We start from the raw sequence: 18907 nt of genomic DNA, 5'->3' as shown, positions 1-18907 counted from the left end.
GGAAGAGGCCATGGCCCACTCACTCAAAGGAAGAGGAAAACTGAGCGTGGGACTAATCAGCATTGGAAACAAGTGGATCATTTAATCTGGATGAGAAACTGAAGTCTGCTAATCTTAACCCTAAAAGAAATCTGGGCTAAGACATTAAAGCACTCCCTAATTCACAAGTGATGACACTTCTCGAATTTTTACAAGCAGTCATGTTCCCTCCAGACATGAAATAAATAGGAGGAATGCCTTATGAAAAGATGAGGGAAGCAGTAAGAGGCGTGCACCAAACACTTCATGAAACAGAAGTTAAAACTCTAAGGGGTAATCTGCCACGAAGTTTGTGTTGCTTTCTTTTTCTAGGAGTGCTAGCATCCCCCGCCCAAACTGAAGGTTGAAAGAGCCAGCTCAGAGTGAACCAGTGGATTTACATGAGCAAGTTCACAGAAGTCAGCTAAGAAGATATGATAATGATTTTTCCTTTAGGGCCTTTAACCTTTGTGGTAGACACCGGACCTCTGAATCAACACTAGATGGATTTTCCATCCTTCTAATAATCTGTTCGTTGTAGGTTGAATTTTCACATTTCTTTTTATAGGAACCTGGCAACATATGAGACCGAGCTGCATGGAACCGATGAAAATTTTAATTGCCACCATAATTGCTTGTACTATCAATGTTTATGATTTGTTTACTTATCCATGTTTGTGATTTGTTTTCATTGCAAGTGAACTTGTTGGGAGACCATATATTAGTGAAACATTTTATGTGTTGTTAATTTGATTTTTTGCCAAGTTTATTTTGTCTTTTACTGGAAAAAAGAAATGGTGTGGGAAGAGCTTTTACTTTTGTCTCATAAATGTATAATTTTGTCTAAATCAAATTTAGCCTGGGAGTTGGCATAAAAATTTATGCATATTTGGAATCATACAAGTATGTATTAACCACTTCTGCCTCAGAAGGCTTTAGATTTATGAGGATTTGGCTACATTTTTTCAGAGATATTCACGAGGGAGCTGAATAATCCTAACCAAACATAAGAAAATGTTCCATGGGAAATGGGTGACCATTTCTTTTCTAGACCATTTCTTTTCTAGAACAGACAGCCATGGACTGCAAAAGGGGCATGGGTAAAATACAAAAAGGCTGTTTACCAGATTTTAAGCAACTTTACCTGTGACCAGTTTTGGAACCAAATATGTTATCAATCATGAGACATTCCAAATAAAATCAGAAACGCATATTCCCAGTTGAACATGTCTGATGTACACTGACTTTCCTACTGTGTGTCCTAACAGAGTATTTTAACTTTACCTAATTTATTTTATTTATGCTAATCAATATGGTTACTCTAGTACATTCTGCACCACACCTGCTTCTCAGTTGTAGGTACAATTTACTCTGGCAGCAATTAAAAGTGAATGTGACAAGGGCCATTTGCACCCTGAAATAAAAATTAAAGGAAACAAAAACCCCAAAAAGCCCAACCAAACCAAATCCAATAAACAAAAAACCCACAAGCAAGCAAATAAAAAAACAGAAAATGCCCCACAAAACAACAAACAAGCAAGCAAGCAAACAAAAAAAATAATAAAAAAAATAAAAAGCAACCTGGCATAATATAACTAAATCTGAAAGTCTTATAGAATTACCCTGCTGGACAGGAACTACCTGTAAAATTACCTATAAAGTTCTTCAAACTACATGTAGATATGGTTGAAAGAGAACACTATTAAAAACTTTGAAGTATGTAAGTACACCTTGTCAACAAACCCACTCACACTTATTCCCAGTGTGTAACTGTGTAATCAATTGTACTAAGGAACCTGAAAATCTGCTTCAGAGTAGGCAGATTGACCCACCTTAATACATGATGTATGTATCTGCTGGGGATACAGGTTTATGGGATTTAAAAATCAAGACCCACTGTGTCATTCTATGGCTAATTTTGGCCTACACAAAACAGACATAGTATTGCGGAATCCATCACACCCCCTACTCATTAAACAACACTAAGAACCTTCGGTATCACTGGGTAGGGGCAGTGGCTAATCAGGATTGGGTTAAAAATTGCAATTGGATTTGTATTTTTAATGATTTGCACAGCTATTTTATGTGGTATGATTACTTGTGTTATTGCTTCTGCTGTTTCTGTATTTTCTCATAGTGCCCTCTATGTCTCTATCATCCCCATGGACAACCTGTGCACTGAGGAAAAGTTCCTGGAACACAGTGTTTGAGCCACAGGGTGGTATAAGGAAGGTCAGCTCAGCAACTGTGCTGACAATCATTTCTGACTGAGTCTAGCTCAGAAGGAGGGGGCCATGGCCCACTGACTCAAAGGAAGAGGAAAACTGAGCATGGGACTAATCAGCATTGGAAACAAGTGGATCATTTAACCAAGAGACTAGGAGAACTGCGTACTAAATGAGCATTGATTCCTTTATTTGCTAAAGTGTACAAATGGGGAGAAGTTTTGAGTGACCTTGAACTGCCACTACTGAGAAGACCAGAAGACCAGTGGGATGATGTCTGGAACCATGGTTGGTGATACCTTTTTACTTTTGTCTCTCTCACTCTTTTTCACCCCCCTCCTCTCTTCTATTTCTTTCTATCTTTCTCTACCTCCCATTTACTGTTAAATTAAATTCATACTATTGCCTTGAGTATATGGTCTCACTTGCACCTTAATTTGGGTAGAGGCATCTCTCCAATAATCAGATCTTAAGAAATGTAACTAAAATAATGTAGGAATACATTAAGCATATTTTAATAAGAAAAAGGTCTGAAAGCATCTTTCTTCCTTAGCTATCAAAAATTCAGAAAATTTGTACAATGTTTTATTCTTGAAAGTAACATCTAAAGATTAAAGTGTCTGGAGAAACTGTAGGTGACATGATGAAAATGAAAAATACACATTGTGCTTGTGCATCATCATTTCATTTACCAAAATAATGAGATCTGCAATTTTAAAAGCCATTTTAAGGATCTGGACAGCTAAGAATCTTCTTAGGTATATTAGAAAGCAAGTATTCAATATTAAGAAATCCATATTCTCAGCTTTAGAGATGCATTTTATAAGAGCAAGTTTTCAGAAGGTCTCAATAGCAGTTTAAGTCTTAAAGCAAAACAGCCTGCAGAAGAAAGAATATATGCATACCATACTGAAAAGACTCATACTTCCCAGACCCATTATGTTTTCAAGCTGGTTCTCACATATAATTGAGAGAGACACCCTCTAAGTATCTCTCTAAAATCTTGAATTCACAGTGACAAACATACCCAAAGCAGGAATAATTGCTTGAGTGCCTACCATTTCTCTGATTAGTTAGTAAGTTTGCTCTTGCTTACCACACAGTTTTTTTTGCAGAAAAATTGTGATGGGAATTTTCTTTTAAAGGCATATTAATCATTAGTCATTGTACTAAGTTTGAGAGCAAACCAAAATTGGGTTAGTAATTTTATGACTCTTTTCTTCCCAGCCTTCCACCAAAAATTGTGACTGTCTGTCACCTTTATTCTGTTCTGCTTTAGATGGTTTAAAGAAGGGAACCATTACTGTACAATTGATAAGAATAAATAGTAGTAAACAACTCTTTACTCATAGAAAAATAGTTTCTTATAATATCTTACAACAAATAATAAAGGCATTTAAAAAATTCGTAACTGTAAAGTCAACTCAAAATGCCATTAGTTTAAAGTTAGAAAGTTTTGACATGGTAGGGTTTCTCATTTAGAAGATTCGAATTTTTAGTTTTTCTTTAATCCCACTGATTAAATTTCAGTGTATTTTTTTGCACTTCAGATTATTATTACATCACAAAACAATAAGAAGGCCAATGAAAACCCATCATGTTTTGATTTTGCATAGAAAGAAAATGTGATACAATGGAATTAGAAAAAAACTACATGTAGGAAGGGGGTCATAAATCTTTGCTTGCATAATACCTGACTGTAGACAATTCCACATTAAACCAGTATTAAAAAACAGTATTAAAAAAAATCAGAATTATTTCTAAAAGCAAGTCAAACTTTACCAAAAAAGTAGCATAATTAATTTTAAACACTTACTTGCTTCTGTAGACATTGCTCTATCATTCTATGTTTTCTCCTCAGGCTTTTTGACCTGTTTCTTTCTCTCTTACTCAGCTTTCGGTTGAAGGAAATGCTCATAGGCTGCACAAGACCATGAGATGTGATGTACTGTTTATCTTCTACAGCCCTTGTAGGTGAGGAAAGATTCATCACAAATGGTGACCCATCAGCAATGACACTCCCAGAAGACTGTCCAGTAACTTCAAAATCACATTCACTTTCAGTATCTCTGTGTAGTAATGTGATAATGGAAGTAACCTGAAATTTGTTTTGTAGTATGTCAGCCCTGGAACTATGCAGATCCTGAAAAGAACTACCATCTTTCCTACTGGACTCTAATTGCAAGCTCCCTTGTAGGTAAGCAGATGGATTTTCATTTTGGCCATGGTAAAGTGTTCCCATGCTGCGAGTTTCATATAACACAGGTGACAAAACAAGTCTTTCTCTGATATTTAAATCCAAGCTACATGATCTTCTGTGTAAAGGTTTTACCGTGTATGTATCTTTTACAGGATAGGAAGAAAGGAGATTTTTTTTTTTATTTAATGCCTTTAAGGGAAGTTTTTTACTTTCTATCTCATATCTGGGAGCTGTTAGTTCTAGACAAAGTGCTTCTGTTAATCTTCCAGCACTATTATTACTTCCAGCTGTGTAAGAAAGCCCTTGATTTATGATTTCCAAAGTTGCAGTTACCACTTCATGGCAGGTATCCTTGTTAAAACCAGACTGAATTTTGAGAAGCAAATTTTTCTCTGGTGATTTTGGCAATTTAACTGGATTCTCAGTCCAAATTTTGAAGAAATGTATATTTACTAACTGTCCACAGGAACATTCTTTGTTGCAAACAAAGTTACAGCCCCCTAAGCAGGCCTCACAGAATGGACAGTGCAGTTTTCCAATTGTCCACTGTGCCTATTGACAAAGAGAAAAAAATAAAACACACAATATGTTCACTGTAAATAAACGAGCAAGAAATAATTACTGAATATATATTTTCTTTACTTTTTATTTTCTTTTATTTATATAATTACTGAAAAAATATTTTCTTACTTAGTAAGAGGATTTTCTTCTTGTTTTTCAAATAGAATAAAAGACACTTCACAGCAGAAAGCAAATCCACCATAAATAATGTTCTGGTCAAAGCTTGGCTTGCTACAGGGACAACTAACTCTAAGAAAAGACACATTGTAAAATCTACAGGCTTTGAAATATGTTTAAAATTTGTCCACAGTTAGAATAATACTACAATACTAATGAAAACATTAGCTATTTACAGCAGTAAAATAAATTTCCTATGTTAATCTGGAATTGGCAAGCACAGCTTCTCAGCTGAGTGCTGATACATTTCTTGCTACATTCCTTACGTTTACTAAGTACGGTGGAAGAAGATTTCTTATGGAAAGAATATAGCTTTTCACTTTGATTACCCCACAAAAGCTTAAAATGGTATTTGTATTTTGTGTATGTAGCATTACAACATAATCTCTGTGCAGAAACTATGACAAATCCTTAATACTCTATATATAAGGAAACAAGTTATTTTCATTTTTCAAATGGAAATACATATCAAAGAGCTATAAACACCTACACATTAATACAACTATTAGTCCTCCTATATATTTAGACAACTGTTAGTATTATCAGCAGCCACATTCATCTGTCAGCAGTACTGTTGAGGACTACAGTTATGCAACTGTTTGCAGGATCAAAGCCCAGATGGGAAAAACCATTATCAACTCCAGTCACAATTCACTCACTTCAGTGTCTAAAGAACCATGAATACAGAAGCTGCCCAACATTTCTAGTTTAAGCATTGCTTTCATTTCAAGGTGATTTGGAAAGCTACGTCCATAACTGATGCTTGTCCTACTGAAAGCTACAGAAAACATCAGAAAGACCAGTTTAGCAGTTTCAGAAAAAAAAACTCCAGCAACTTGTGTGGAAAGAAAGGTTATTTTTCACACATAATGTTAGAAGTCCTGGAGACACTTACTTGAGAAACCTACTCTTGGCTTGTGGGTTAAAACCTCAAAATTACACAAAATATCAAAGATGTGTCTTTCATTGCACCTATGAGAATCCATTTAAATCTGGACTTTTTTTTAACTTGGAGAAAAAAAGAATAGCTTACTTATAGTCACAGGCTATAAAATTCTTGAGAATTCTGTAAACATGCACAATCGCTTTCATTTTGTAAGGCTGACCAATGTGTACACATGCCATTCCCAAAGAAGAATTAAGCTTGTTCAGAGATTCACTCTTAAGTTTCCCACACTCCATTTCCCAGATGCCAGGGGCTAGACACTAAAATTAAGAGGAAAGCAATTTCTAGTGACTTTATTGAGCCTCTCTGGCATGGAATAGCATCCTGAATCTTCAAATGGAGAGGCAGAGTGATTAATGAAATTTAAGAAGGCTAGAAGTCTAGAAAAAATGGACATGCAAAACACAATATGGAGGAAAAAGGACATCTCTCTGTGTCCCATGTACACAGAGACTGGGAGATGAGGGATGATACCAAGGAGCCTGGGACTGATTTAGCATGAGTTTGGCAACGGAGTGTGGAAGCACTGACTCAGTAGAAGAAGTAACAGCCTACTAGTGGAGGAGGTGGTAGGGGGAAGAAGATCAGTAAGATCTGAAAGGGAGCTGAGGGTACGCAGATTAAGTGATGGACTGCATAAAGAGGAAAAAATGGAAATTGTTAGAAAAATAAACCAAAACAACTGGGTAACAGAAAATCCAAGTCAATAAAGGTCACTAGCAGCACTAGCTACATATTTGTAATTATCGAAGATTAACTATACTAATAAGTACATGAAATCCAAGGAGATTGGTTAAGAACAGGGACAGATGGCAAAAAAGAACCGCCTGGGAAGCAGTGGGTTTTTACAGCCTGCAAATAGACTTTGCGCTTATGCAAAATGATTTAGCCTTTGATTCAGGAGTCATACACATGATCAGAGAATAACACATGAGAAAATAACACATGATCACAAAATTATTCAGAGCTCAGGAGGATCTGGAGATAAGTCAGAATTGTTTAACACACTGCAACCCCCTACATTTATCCATAGAAACACAGGATCTTGCCAGAGGAGACAAAGTGAATGAGGCAAGAGTTCTGAGGTTATTAAGTGACACAATGAACACAAAAATGTCAAAGTTGTACACAGAGAATTGCATTGTCTGCCTTTTTCACCAGAGAAGAATTGCTCCTCTGCAGCCTTAAGCAAATGTGTCAAGCAGTCTATGGGTTTTGTATTTCCTCAGTCCCCAGTTTGACCCTCCAAATTTTCAAATGCAAAAGCTAAAGGTGCAAAAGAATTAACTTAAAAGCTAAAAGTGAAAAGAATTTATTACTATCAATATGAATCAAATTATACTGAAATAATTTAAGAGGCAAAAAACCTGTAAAAAAGTGCCTTCTTATTATTGAAGATTCATGGTTAGGCGATATTGTAAAGTGACTCATACTATAACTCATAACTCATGAGCTGGAATTTTCAAACACACCTACACAATTAGTGTTTCTGAACATAAGTGTTCTGTTATATTCACTGAAGTAGAAGAGATCACTAATTTTAAAAAGTTTAATTAATGTTTAACAAAAATTGTTAATTAACATTGTTAATTAACATTAACAAAAAACACAGAGAGCAATACAAAAAAGGAAGATGAAGGTTTTTTAAATTTCTGAATGCTTAGTTCTACAGTCATTCATAACGACTTTTTTTTTCTCATCATTTTCAGTATGGGTTTGCTTAGGGCAGAAATTACTTAAACTATAGCAAAATTTTACAATGAAGTCTAAGAAGAAGTCTAAGGAATGTAAATATAATTTGCTTATCAAAATCAAAGATTCATAAAAGAAAAACTGTATGGCAAAAAACACTGCTTCTGCTTATTAGTATCTATGCCACAACATTATGTTCTAGATCTAAACCAACTTAGAAAAAATAAGCAACTGAAGCAGTCAGTACAATAGGAAATTTATGAGATGGTTTGGAAATTACAAATGGGCAGTTAAAACTCAAAAGCAGTGACACTGGCTTGTCACCAGACCTTTGAGTTTGCAGGAAGGTATCTACTTTATATTCATATGACATAAGAACACATTAAGTATAAAAGACTTATGTATAAAATATATCATATTCCAGAAACTGATCTCTTAACAAATTTGCAGTCCATTTTTATTTGGAAATATGCTTCCTTATATTAATTCCTAATATTAAGCCTTGTCAAATATACAGAGATATCCATGACAGTTATCTGGACAAGCATAAACACATTCATCTGTTATAGAGCAAGAAACAGAATTTAACACTAGTAGCACTTATGCATATATTAAAAACAAAAAAAAAAATCAAACAACATTTAAGAGAGGAAAAAAAAATCTGTAAATGGTAACAACACAAGTTCCTGATAAGAATTCTCTCAGTCGTAAGTTCTCTGCAACCTTGCCAGAAAAGTGTCCTTGAAATTCGTCCCCCTTAATTATTTTACATGCTGAATAATGGAGATCTAAGGGAAAAAAAAAAAATCTACCTTTTCAACGACACATTTCACCCACTCTGGAATGGCTTCTAAGCTCACATGCCATACATTGCAAAAATTCTGAGCGGCAGCTGAAGGTTGTGATATCTGTTAATAAAACAATTGCATTGATACTCAAAATTTATGCAGAATTTTTTTCTTTGAATATAGCCAGAAGTCAGCTCCCTAAAACCAGTAAACATTAACAAATAATAAATCTCAATGTTATGTACATCTTTAAGCTAAAAATCAGGTAGATATTGTCAGTAATTCTCTATGTCTGAATCTACTGGGCAAACTCCTGTGGAAATGTAGGTGTCTGGAAGTAGTTTTATTTCATTTAAAAGAACAGAAAGTATGCAGTTGCGGCCTTCCAAAAATATCTGAAATTGATTTTAGTATCGCTGTCAGCTGGCATAATTTTTCAGTAAAGACAAGAAGTTATCGCTTACATGAAGACTGTGATCAGCAATGCACAAATGCAATGAGCAGAATTAATTTTCTCATTCTTTTTAGAATAACTAACAGAGTAACCAGGTAATCCTAGCAACTTTAGAGTTTTTACAGCAACAATGTGATTAAGTGAAGAGAAAAAAAATCTAAAAACCTGTAGCATTGCACTAATTGATACTAAAATAAAAGCAATTATCAAACTAAAGTAGTGTTACAGGGATGGCTAAAATTATAAGGAAACTCTGGTGAGAAAGTCCTAAAATCAGTTGTTAAAATTAATGAATAAGGAAAGTTGTGGGTACCCATGATATTAAAGTAATTGAAATAAAAATTTCATTCTGATAAAAATTAGAAGTGACGCTATAGACAGAAGATAGAAGCTTTTAAAAATTCTCCAAGTATTGACAGAAGATAGAAAAATCCACTTATCATGTCTATGGTGGCTTTTTGTCCTATCTGTGAAGACCACTTGCATTTTAATATGGATATAATTATTAGTGTTTATACTGTGTTTGTAACTTCAACATTTGTTCCACATTTTTTTCATTCGTTATTCAGCTATCTTTGTCTGAAGGTCTAAAATTCATCTGTGAAAACATACTGAAAACATTAGTCTTCTCATCATAGTACTGTTTTTCCCACCCAACCTCTTTAGATACAGTGCTAAATTACACTTTTTAATTTGCTACCTACATAAATGGAGAAGGTTCTTCAGTTGTGTGCAACTGAAAGATCCACCATAGGGAACTTGGACAAAGACACCTCTTTCTTTTCACTACATTTTTTTCCATGGAAGGAGATGGAGTTTCCACATTCCCTTGAAATTACTTCAAACCATGCACAAAAGAACAATCAAATATAACGTGTGAAAATTATTCCAGAACTTCAAGCTCTGTAAGCAGAGTGATTAAAATGAGATCTATTGATAATGCTATCATGATCTTAAAAATTAACTTTGTTTCTGTATCTATTGGCTGTATCCCTCTCTAGTGTACAAAAGAATGTTACTGCATTACTAACACATTTATAAAAAACATCACCACCTTCTCTTTTATATTATTTTTAATTTTGATTCAAGAGGCTGTAAATCTTTTTGGCACATTTGGAAATACCCTAGCTCTTTATTATGAGTAGATGCCATTACAAAACAGTAGGAAATATTCTGTCATGGTTTTATTCAGTGTAATTACCCTTCTATTTATTTTAATAAACACAATATAAATTACTGAGCAGGGAATAATCCTGCTCAGGGCAGACTAAATTTCTGAGCTATTTTTGTGCACAGACTATGGCCCATATTTAAAAAGTTAAGGGCAAAATTTTCTGATGTAGGGATATTTTACATACAGTTTATCACAGTGGAAATTAGAACCAGTTTTTAAAATACACTTTATACACAAGAAATTGTCCATTAGAAGATATAAAAACAAAAAAAGGACTGCTTTAAAACCATCAAAACTAAGCCCCATTTTTATATTAGAAATGGTAGTGCTCTATACAGGCTACTAGTCAAGTGTCCGTGAACACCAGCCTGCGTGTGGCAGAACATGAAGGTGATCACTGCCTACCTGATTTCACTAAAATTACTTCCTACACAACTCTCTACAGAACTGTCTCTACTTTGATTTACCTCCCCAAGAGATGAGTTACAAAGTGAGGCTAAGTCTAATATTTCTCCTTCATTTAAAATAAACAGCACCAGAAGAACTTACAAACTCCCTTAGAAGAAGCAATACTTACTTTGGATGTTTTCTTCCCATTACATTTTGCAAGAAAAACAGAATTTGCTACATATTTCCTACATTTCCAGCAACAGAGAACACCAGCCTCTTGGCTGTTCATTATGCCAGCTTGGGATTTTGCAGCTTTGTATGTTGACCTGTAAAGACCACAAAGCACACAATTTGGTCACCTTCTGAAACACCATTTTTCTCTTGAGACCTTGAAGTCCATAAATATTCTCAACACTGTAGAGGAGACTAATACTTTACTTACAAATACACTCTGATCTTGTATAGCATGCCATCTAGATGTTTTAACTAGTAACATGAAACAGATGGTTTTATTTCCAGGTTGCAAAAAGAACTAGAAAGCAAAAAACAACAAAACAACTAAAATGAAAATAAAACAAAACTGACCAATCAACCAAACAAAAAGCTTGTCCAATATTTGGACAAAAGATAAGAGAACTCCAGTGTTTCTGGAAAATGGCCATAGCAATAAGTCACTGCTACTCTAAGCAGTAAATGAACATACACACATAAAATGCCACATAACAATAATAAATGCTAACATAAAACCATAGATGACAGATTCTTTTCTCAACATGCCCCTGGAGGCTAGCTCCCTTAAATTAGTTTGTGTGCAAGGATGAGCACTACTGATGCAACCATTTTTCAAGAACCTCTGTATTAACCTCTTTGTGAAACAGGACTTAAATTAAGACACCAGAAGGACAAAACAAATACTCTATTTTTTGTGTCTTGCAGCATCATAATTGTCTCTCTAGTCTTCTCTACCTCATTCCAAAGTCTTCCTTTTTTGACATGTTTTTTTTCCAAAAGTCCTCCAACTTTTGTGTCAGAATACTTGTTTTTTTACCCCCTTGTGCTAGTTACATGAAAAAAAATATTTTTCATCTACATGGCAACTCAAGCTCTATACTAGAGTTAGACCTACTCAGAGTGCTAAAAGTGCACAGCACTCATTGATGGGCATGCCGGACTATAAAATTAAAAATCAGTGTAAAAAGTTTCAGAGTCCAAACATCTAATTTTGCAACAATTTTAACATTTAATTTTTTTTTAGTTTTCACTAAAGCAACTTTGAAGTCTTCACTAAAGGTTGTCTGAAGAGCAGTTTGCCTTGTTGAAACATACAGACTTTTGCACTTTCCCAATTTCGACCTTTCCCTTTTCTGCCTTGCTTTCTGATGCAATCAAAGACAATGAAACAGACAGAGAAGTTACTTAGTATCTTTTATTTACATCTGAGGTCTTAATTAATTGCATTTTTTACTTTTCTACAAAACTAAAGATCTGAAATATAGTTTGAGAAGGACAAGCAGAAACATAGGTACATACAGCAGAATCTGAGCTTAAGTATACATGCAGTTTTTAACAATCAGATCCACTCTCAGTTTAAAAAGTGAAATTAAGGCAAACATTAAATATTTCCTTGCAATATCACAATTAAAATGTATTTTTATTAAGCGTTCATTAACAAATCTTAAGACAGACAAGCAAAAGATCACGCAAGAGACACATAAAAGCTAAGAACTTATACTAGTAACCTGAATTGTTCCTGATAAAAACTGAATAATTCAAATGCTTTGACTTAAGCAGAACTTCAGTTTTTACTGAACTAAAACTTAGTTTTTACTATCCTACCTAAATCAGTGCTGCTACTTTCTGTATCACACACATTTCAAAAGTGGAACATATAATGAACCTGTCTATGAATGATTTTTTTAAAAAGTAATTTATTCTTTGATAATTTTCAGAAGTACTTTGTATCCCTTTGCTTTTATAACACTAGGCACCACTGGGTATTGAGAGAATAATTATCAGTTATGACTTTCAAACACTTTAAAGCTGTCCTAATTAATCTATTCTTCACAAATTCTATTCACACACTTCTAGAATGAATTTAATTTTACAACAGCTCAGTGTGATCCTCCAGTCTAAGATCAACCAGGATGGACTGAAAGATATTTTGCATGCAGCTAGCTCAGACATTCTCTTTAGGTACAGCCATATCCTCATCTACTCAAATACCTTCTTGATATGATGTGATACGTCCCTTGCAACACTTTTTATGCTGTATTTTTTTAATCCAAATTATATATTTAAGTCTCTCTACACATTCTTTTCCCCTTAGAGAAGAGGATATCCTGCTATCTTTTGAACAGCTGCTTCATTTGAAGCTGATGATTGGAGCAGGACAAAAACCACTTGGTGATAGACCTCTCAACAATCAGATAAAAGACTGATCACTGGCATTTAAGCTGATGTAAACATCCTCCTCATCTATATAATATCTTCCAAGCTTTACTGCAAAATAAAAGGTCTTTTATTTATTTATTTTGTTTAGTTAGTTATACCCTTTGAGAGGTTCTTCTTAGTTCAGCATATATCTTTTATTTAAAATTGCACTTACATAAGAGAAATGAATGCTTAGTATATGAGTAATGACACACATAGCATAGTTGTTATTTTGTTGTATTTTATGTAACCAAGACTGATAATAATGGACTACATGCAAAAAATCCAGCTCAAGTGCATACTTTTTTTAATACTATGGTACAGTGGGCTGAAGTGTTCTTCTGGCCTAGAAGTATTTAAAAATTAAGTAGGTGTATTAAAAATCTGCATGTATGTGTCTTTTGCAGTCCTCACAAAAGACAGAAGATACTTTACAGATGCATGTTAACACATTGCAGAGGTTTCTACACACAGCATGTTTCTCACTTATCACATGCACTTTTATTTTGTACATAAGTTCAAATAAATGCACATGAACACAGGATTTTGAAGGTTTTGTATTTTGTTAAATGCAGTTTAACCTTAGTGTTTTGGATATATTTTTGTAAGTTTCATTTGCCTTGGTTTGCATGTAAGACTATTAAAATCTTGCTCTCCTTCAGCAAAAAGTGCCTACATAAAGATAAAAAGTTTTCCATTTGGAACTCCAAAAATAGTGTCCAGCCCTGAGTGGGCCTTTTTATCTTAGTACTAGGTCATGTGTGTTGTGGCTGTACTGCTCTCAGGTCAGTTGCTTTGTGTGAGCTCATGCTTGCCTTCCAAGTAGCATGCAGGTGGATCAGTGTTTAAAAGTCATATTCTTCCATGGCTTTTGTCTGATTACCTTCTAAGTCTTTTGTGTTCTTCAGTCCCAGTAAAACCAGTAGCAGGGTCCTAAGACTTCCTTTCCAGTCTCAGTTCCCTTTCTTGGAAATCATTGGTCTACTCTCCTCTTAGAGACCTTTGATGAACATTTTACAGCCTTCCCAAACTATTTCATTGTCTTCTTATCTCTTGTTACTAACTTTTTCCCTAATACTTAAATTTAATTTTCTTCTGATTTCCCTTATATAGAGAATACAGAGAACAAAATTGCTCCTTTTCTTCCATGCAGAACATTTTACAACTTTAAACAGTTATTAGATATTAGCTCCCCTTCAGTCTAGTCTTTGTGCTAAATAAATCTTTCTCTTTCCCCTCAGAGAGAATGCTTTCTTGATCTCCAACTACCACTGCTATTTTGTGAACTCCTTCAAATAGGTCAGCTATTCTTGCTGAATGCAAGTTCTGGATGCAGAACTCACTGAAGTTTTACCAGCTGAGAAGACTAGACAGATTACATCAATTTTCAAGGGGAAAAAAAATAAGGCCTATTTATATCTAAATGTCTTACAAAGTCTAAATTGTATAATATATTACATTTTGGTCATTCTGTCTTCAAAAAGATTGCTAAAAAACATGAAGTATGACTCCTATTAAAATTTTTTCATATGTTCACACTGAAAAACTAAACACAATTCCCTAAATTTCTGTTGAAATCTGGTCTAGAATTTCAACTAACTTGCCCTTCATTCACAAATACATAAAAATGAGAAAATATGTGTAGCAGCACTAGTATTTATCAAAGCTTTTTCTTCCAAAATCACCTATGATCCTTCAGAATATTAGAGCCATGAAAATTACAATAATAATTAGATTGCAGTAAGAAACTAGGGCACTGAAACTTTAGCAGATTGATAGTCTTAAAAAAAATTAGGTGAGTGTCTGCTTTGTGGGAGGATGACAGGGAAAATGAGCTGTCCTAACCAACAAGAGTCCATACCCCAGGTTCCTGTTCCCAGAGGAGGAGGAACTGATACTTTGCCAGACAGAGAGACAGCCATGGAAGACATTAGGGTACACTTTAAAAACGTCCTGCTAGTTTCTGATCTCCAAAGTACTTCTGATTAAAGAAATGCTTAAAAAAACCTACTTTAACAATGTGTCTCAAAAAATAGCACTTAAGATGGGGAGACAGAAAATTTAAAGAACTGTCTCCAGGCTCCCAAAGAAGGGAAGCAGAAGGATGCATCATCTGCTTCTGTGCATCTCCTCGTCTACAAACTCTTCTACCAGTTCAGCGGTTGTGTGATCAGCTTCTGTATGATGGAAGTTAATGTTAGAGGGTGGCCAGTGTGATCCTTTTGTACCAAGACTAACCCATATAATAAACAGAAGTTAAAAAAAAACAAATGTTACTTGCAACATATTTTTTGATTTGCTAGCATGTTGCATGCTTCCTAAGGTCGTCCAGGCGCAGCTAGGATATGGAGTGTGTAAATGGTTTTGACAGGGAACAGAGCTGGCGAGTCACTGGAAGACCACTGATCGGTGTGTAATCTCGTTTCTCCAAGAGATCCCAGTGCCAGAGCTGCCTGTTTCACGCTCTTACACATACAGGCATCAGTTGTTGCAGGAAGTGAAGCCCGAAACGAGCAGGAGCAGGGTGCCGCTGTCCCAGCACAGCGCGGGCGGGCGGCTGTGTCCCGGAGCCGCAGCCGGAGCCGCAGCGCCCGGCACCCCCGAGCCGCCGGGCCCGGCCGGGCGCTGAGGGCTCTGAGGGCTGCGGCTCCCTGACCACGGAGCAAGGCGCGGGGCCGCCCCTCAGCTCCCCGGGGTGCCCGCCCCGCCGCGCCCCGCGCCCCCCGGCCCGGCCCGGCCCCGCCTCGGCCCCGCGGCGGCTGCGGCGCCTCCCGCCGCCCCGGCCCCGCTCAGCTCACCGGGCCGCGCCGTGCGAGGCTGCGACGAGGAGGCGACGGCACTGGAGCGACCGGACGGGCGGGGACGGGCTGCGCAGCAGCAGCAGCTCCCGCGAACGGGAAGAGACGGGAGACAAACGGCGGCGGAAAGCGCTCCGCCAGCGCGGCCGCCGCCCTCGGCAGGCGCACGGCGGCGGCCCGGCCCGCGCAGGGGCCGCTGCGGCCGGCGGAGCGCCCTCGGCGGCGGCGGGGCCGGGCCCTGCCGCGGGCACGACCGCAACGCCCGCGCCAGCCTGCGCCGCGCCGGGCCCGGGGCTGGCGCGTCCTCTCGGCTCCTGACTGGCAGAGATGGAGCGGGGTGGGGTCCGCGCCGGCGGCGAGCTGTGGCCGGGGAGAAGACAGGCGGACGGAATTAAGGTTCAGGGAATGAACGATAAGTTTTCAATGGGCGCTGGGAAAAGGAGCTGCGTTCCTTCACGCCCGAGGATTCAGCCCAAATTTAGAGATTGTACTCTCATAGAGCGAGGCCAGGGACATGGCAGGGATCAGCAAGCGCCCGCCGGGCATCACCTGCTAGGCTGGGTGTCCTCAGCAGCTCCCTACTGTCCCAATGTACTGCAAGACAAAGGAGGAAGCATTAGATGAAATGGGGCCAGGGAATGAAGAACACTTAGGAATCGGTGTAGGAAGTTTCTGCACATCAGGCGGGGCTCCACGGAAGGAAGGGACAGCACGGCGGCCCAGGGCCGGTGAGCGTGTGTGCCGCGGCTGCCAAGACAAACAAGTGGCGGCTTCCATCCGTGCCGCGTCTGTGGCACCTCAGCGGGGTCTCTTGCGGTGACACTGTGGCTTGACCGGGAGCTGATACGTGCTCTTAGCTGACAATCTGCTGATGATGCTAATGACAGTCTTCAGATACGAGAATGGAGCAATTGTAAAGCAATGTGAGAGTAAGAAAGTCCGGAAGATTGCTGAGAAAAATTAAGTTAAAGTCTGTTCACTTCTTTGCTTGTGGAGGTGATTTGGGAAACTGAAGCCTCCATTTCACGCTTTCTCCTATATTTATGATATATAATTTCCGCAGTCTTTCTCGTATTGCAATATACAATCCCTGCAGACCAAGGCGAGATTATATTATCTGGTAGCTGTTTTGGATAATGTAGGACTCAGTAAGATCTGGGCTCTCCCCAATAATTAAATTCTGTTTTACTCTGCCATGTGCAGTACAGTAACTACTTGTAGAAGGAACAGACTATTATTTTCAAATAATTTATAGTGTGCGAGAGTATGCTTAAATTTAGACTAAAATTACTATTAGAAAAATAAATATTTAACAGTCAAAGAATTGCAGTTTATAAGGCAAGCTTTAGCAAACTTAATTGATAAAGCTATAGAGCAATACATTAAATAGATGAACAGAAGAAATAAAATACAGATTAAAATAATGATTTTAAGACATTTTAAGCCTCAACTTCTGACATAAAATAATGTTGAAAATATTAGGAGAGAGATACTTTAATTTTTTTCATCTCATTTGCTTCAGTTTAAGTAGGATGTAGGGTTGGACAGCTTGAATTTAATGGAATCCCACAGATAGGGAGAAATAGTAATGAAGGTTTCTCTGAGGTTAAGAGATGAAAAGGACCGTATAGCTCACATCACACCAACAGCAGATGGAAGGAGGAAAAATGAAACTTTGCTGAAAATTTTGCTGCTGGCTACAAGACTATATTCAGAGCCATTCAGTTAACTGTGTGGTTAACTGGATTGATTATGTTATATACAGTGTTTATCTATCACAGAGCAGCTGGACTGTGGAAGACTAGAGAGGATGGATTGTGCTGTAGCTTTAGGACTCATGACAGGCTGATGCAGTAGTTAATTCCAAAGCAGGCTATATATGAAATGCCTTTTGCTGGGATAGCCCCTTAAGTCTGTGGTGGGAGTTCAAGGATCAGTACCAAACTACCACAGTAAGAAACCAGAGGGTGTCTTTGCTGTTCTCAGGCTCTCTGTCTCTTTGCTGTTCTGATCGTGTCTGGGGAAGACTGCATTGAAGGTCTGTGCAGGGGGTCATTGTGCGCTGAAGCACCCTGCAGGGCTCTAGTGGCTGGTGCATACACAGTGGCACATTCTGTTTTCATGTCCATGACAAAGGAGAGTGTATCCAGCTCACAAGTACTTTATGAGAACCTCTAACAAGTGGTCATGTATTCCAATGATGACACCAGGAACATGTCATTTCCATTCCAATTGTGTTGACATAACTCCCTAGGGGGAGGAATGACCTAATTGTCATTCTTATAGAGTTTCTTTCTTTACCAAAATACATTTTCATTACAAAAAGTTACTTTTTCTGCAGCTATTTGGTAATGCACTAATGACTACCCAAGGCATTAACCCAGTCTATAATCCCTGGTTCTTTAACCCATTAGGCTGTTCCATTATGTGGGGTCATCTCCAAGACCTCCATATCTATCATTTGGTCATATGTTCTGTAGGAAAATATCTCGGAAAATCGCCAGAAAGGGAACATTAGGAGAAAAGAATGAAATAATAAAAATTGTTGCATAAAACTTTTGGGACTTGATACTGAGCATAGAAGGAAAATAATCTTTGCCATTACCTGTTGGGTGTTTTTTTGTTTGTTTGTTTTTTTTGTTTGTTTGTTTTTGTTGGTTTTGTTCAGGTTTTTTGTTAATTTCTTTGTTGTTTTTTTGTTTATTCCTCCCCCCCCTTAATTTTTTTTTATATGCAGATTACATATTTGAACAGCATTGTAGCAGGAGAAGCCCAATGAGCAACACTGGCCTCTTTCACCTTTCACTATTGGACTAACTGTTGGATAAACTTTGTTAACACTAGGCACTAAAGTATCCATCAAGCATAAAATTTTTACTGTATAGAGATTTTATTTTTGTGTATTATAATCCTGTTGAGAATACAGCCTGACTTTCTATTCAGAACACTGTGGAAAAGCTTTTCCTATTACAAGGTAAATTGTAAGAAAATGACATTTCATACCCTTTTACTTGAAGATAATGTTTTATATTTGATTTGGAAATCTTGTCATAC

General features: G+C 37.2%; 1 protein-coding gene across 5 annotated transcripts in view; it reads right to left on the bottom strand.

The window, feature by feature from the left end:
• The window catches only part of RNF180 (ring finger protein 180), a 69589-nt gene extending 53545 nt beyond the window's left edge, over positions 1-16044 (bottom strand). The window contains exons 1-5 of one of the 5 annotated variants that reach the window (XM_085567756.1): positions 15854-16044; positions 11068-11157; positions 10813-10951; positions 8632-8727; positions 4060-4995 (exon numbers count right to left, since the gene is read on the bottom strand). In XM_085567756.1, coding sequence (XP_085423882.1) covers positions 4060-4995; positions 8632-8727; positions 10813-10951; positions 11068-11093 — 1197 coding nt within the window. In that variant the 5' untranslated portion in view covers positions 11094-11157; positions 15854-16044. Of the gene's footprint in view, positions 1-4059; positions 4996-8631; positions 8728-10812; positions 10952-11067; positions 15675-15853 lie in introns of those variants that run through there. The other 4 variants (XM_021534372.4, XM_085567757.1, XM_085567755.1 and 1 more) reach the window with 4 other exon arrangements.
• Between the last annotated feature and the right edge of the window lie 2863 nt (positions 16045-18907).

This window comes from Lonchura striata, chromosome Z, assembly GCF_050655825.1.
Source record: "Lonchura striata isolate lonStrDom1 chromosome Z, ASM5065582v1, whole genome shotgun sequence".
Classification (NCBI taxonomy): Eukaryota; Metazoa; Chordata; class Aves; order Passeriformes; family Estrildidae; genus Lonchura; species Lonchura striata.
This window is presented reverse-complemented; position numbering and strand designations above follow the sequence as displayed.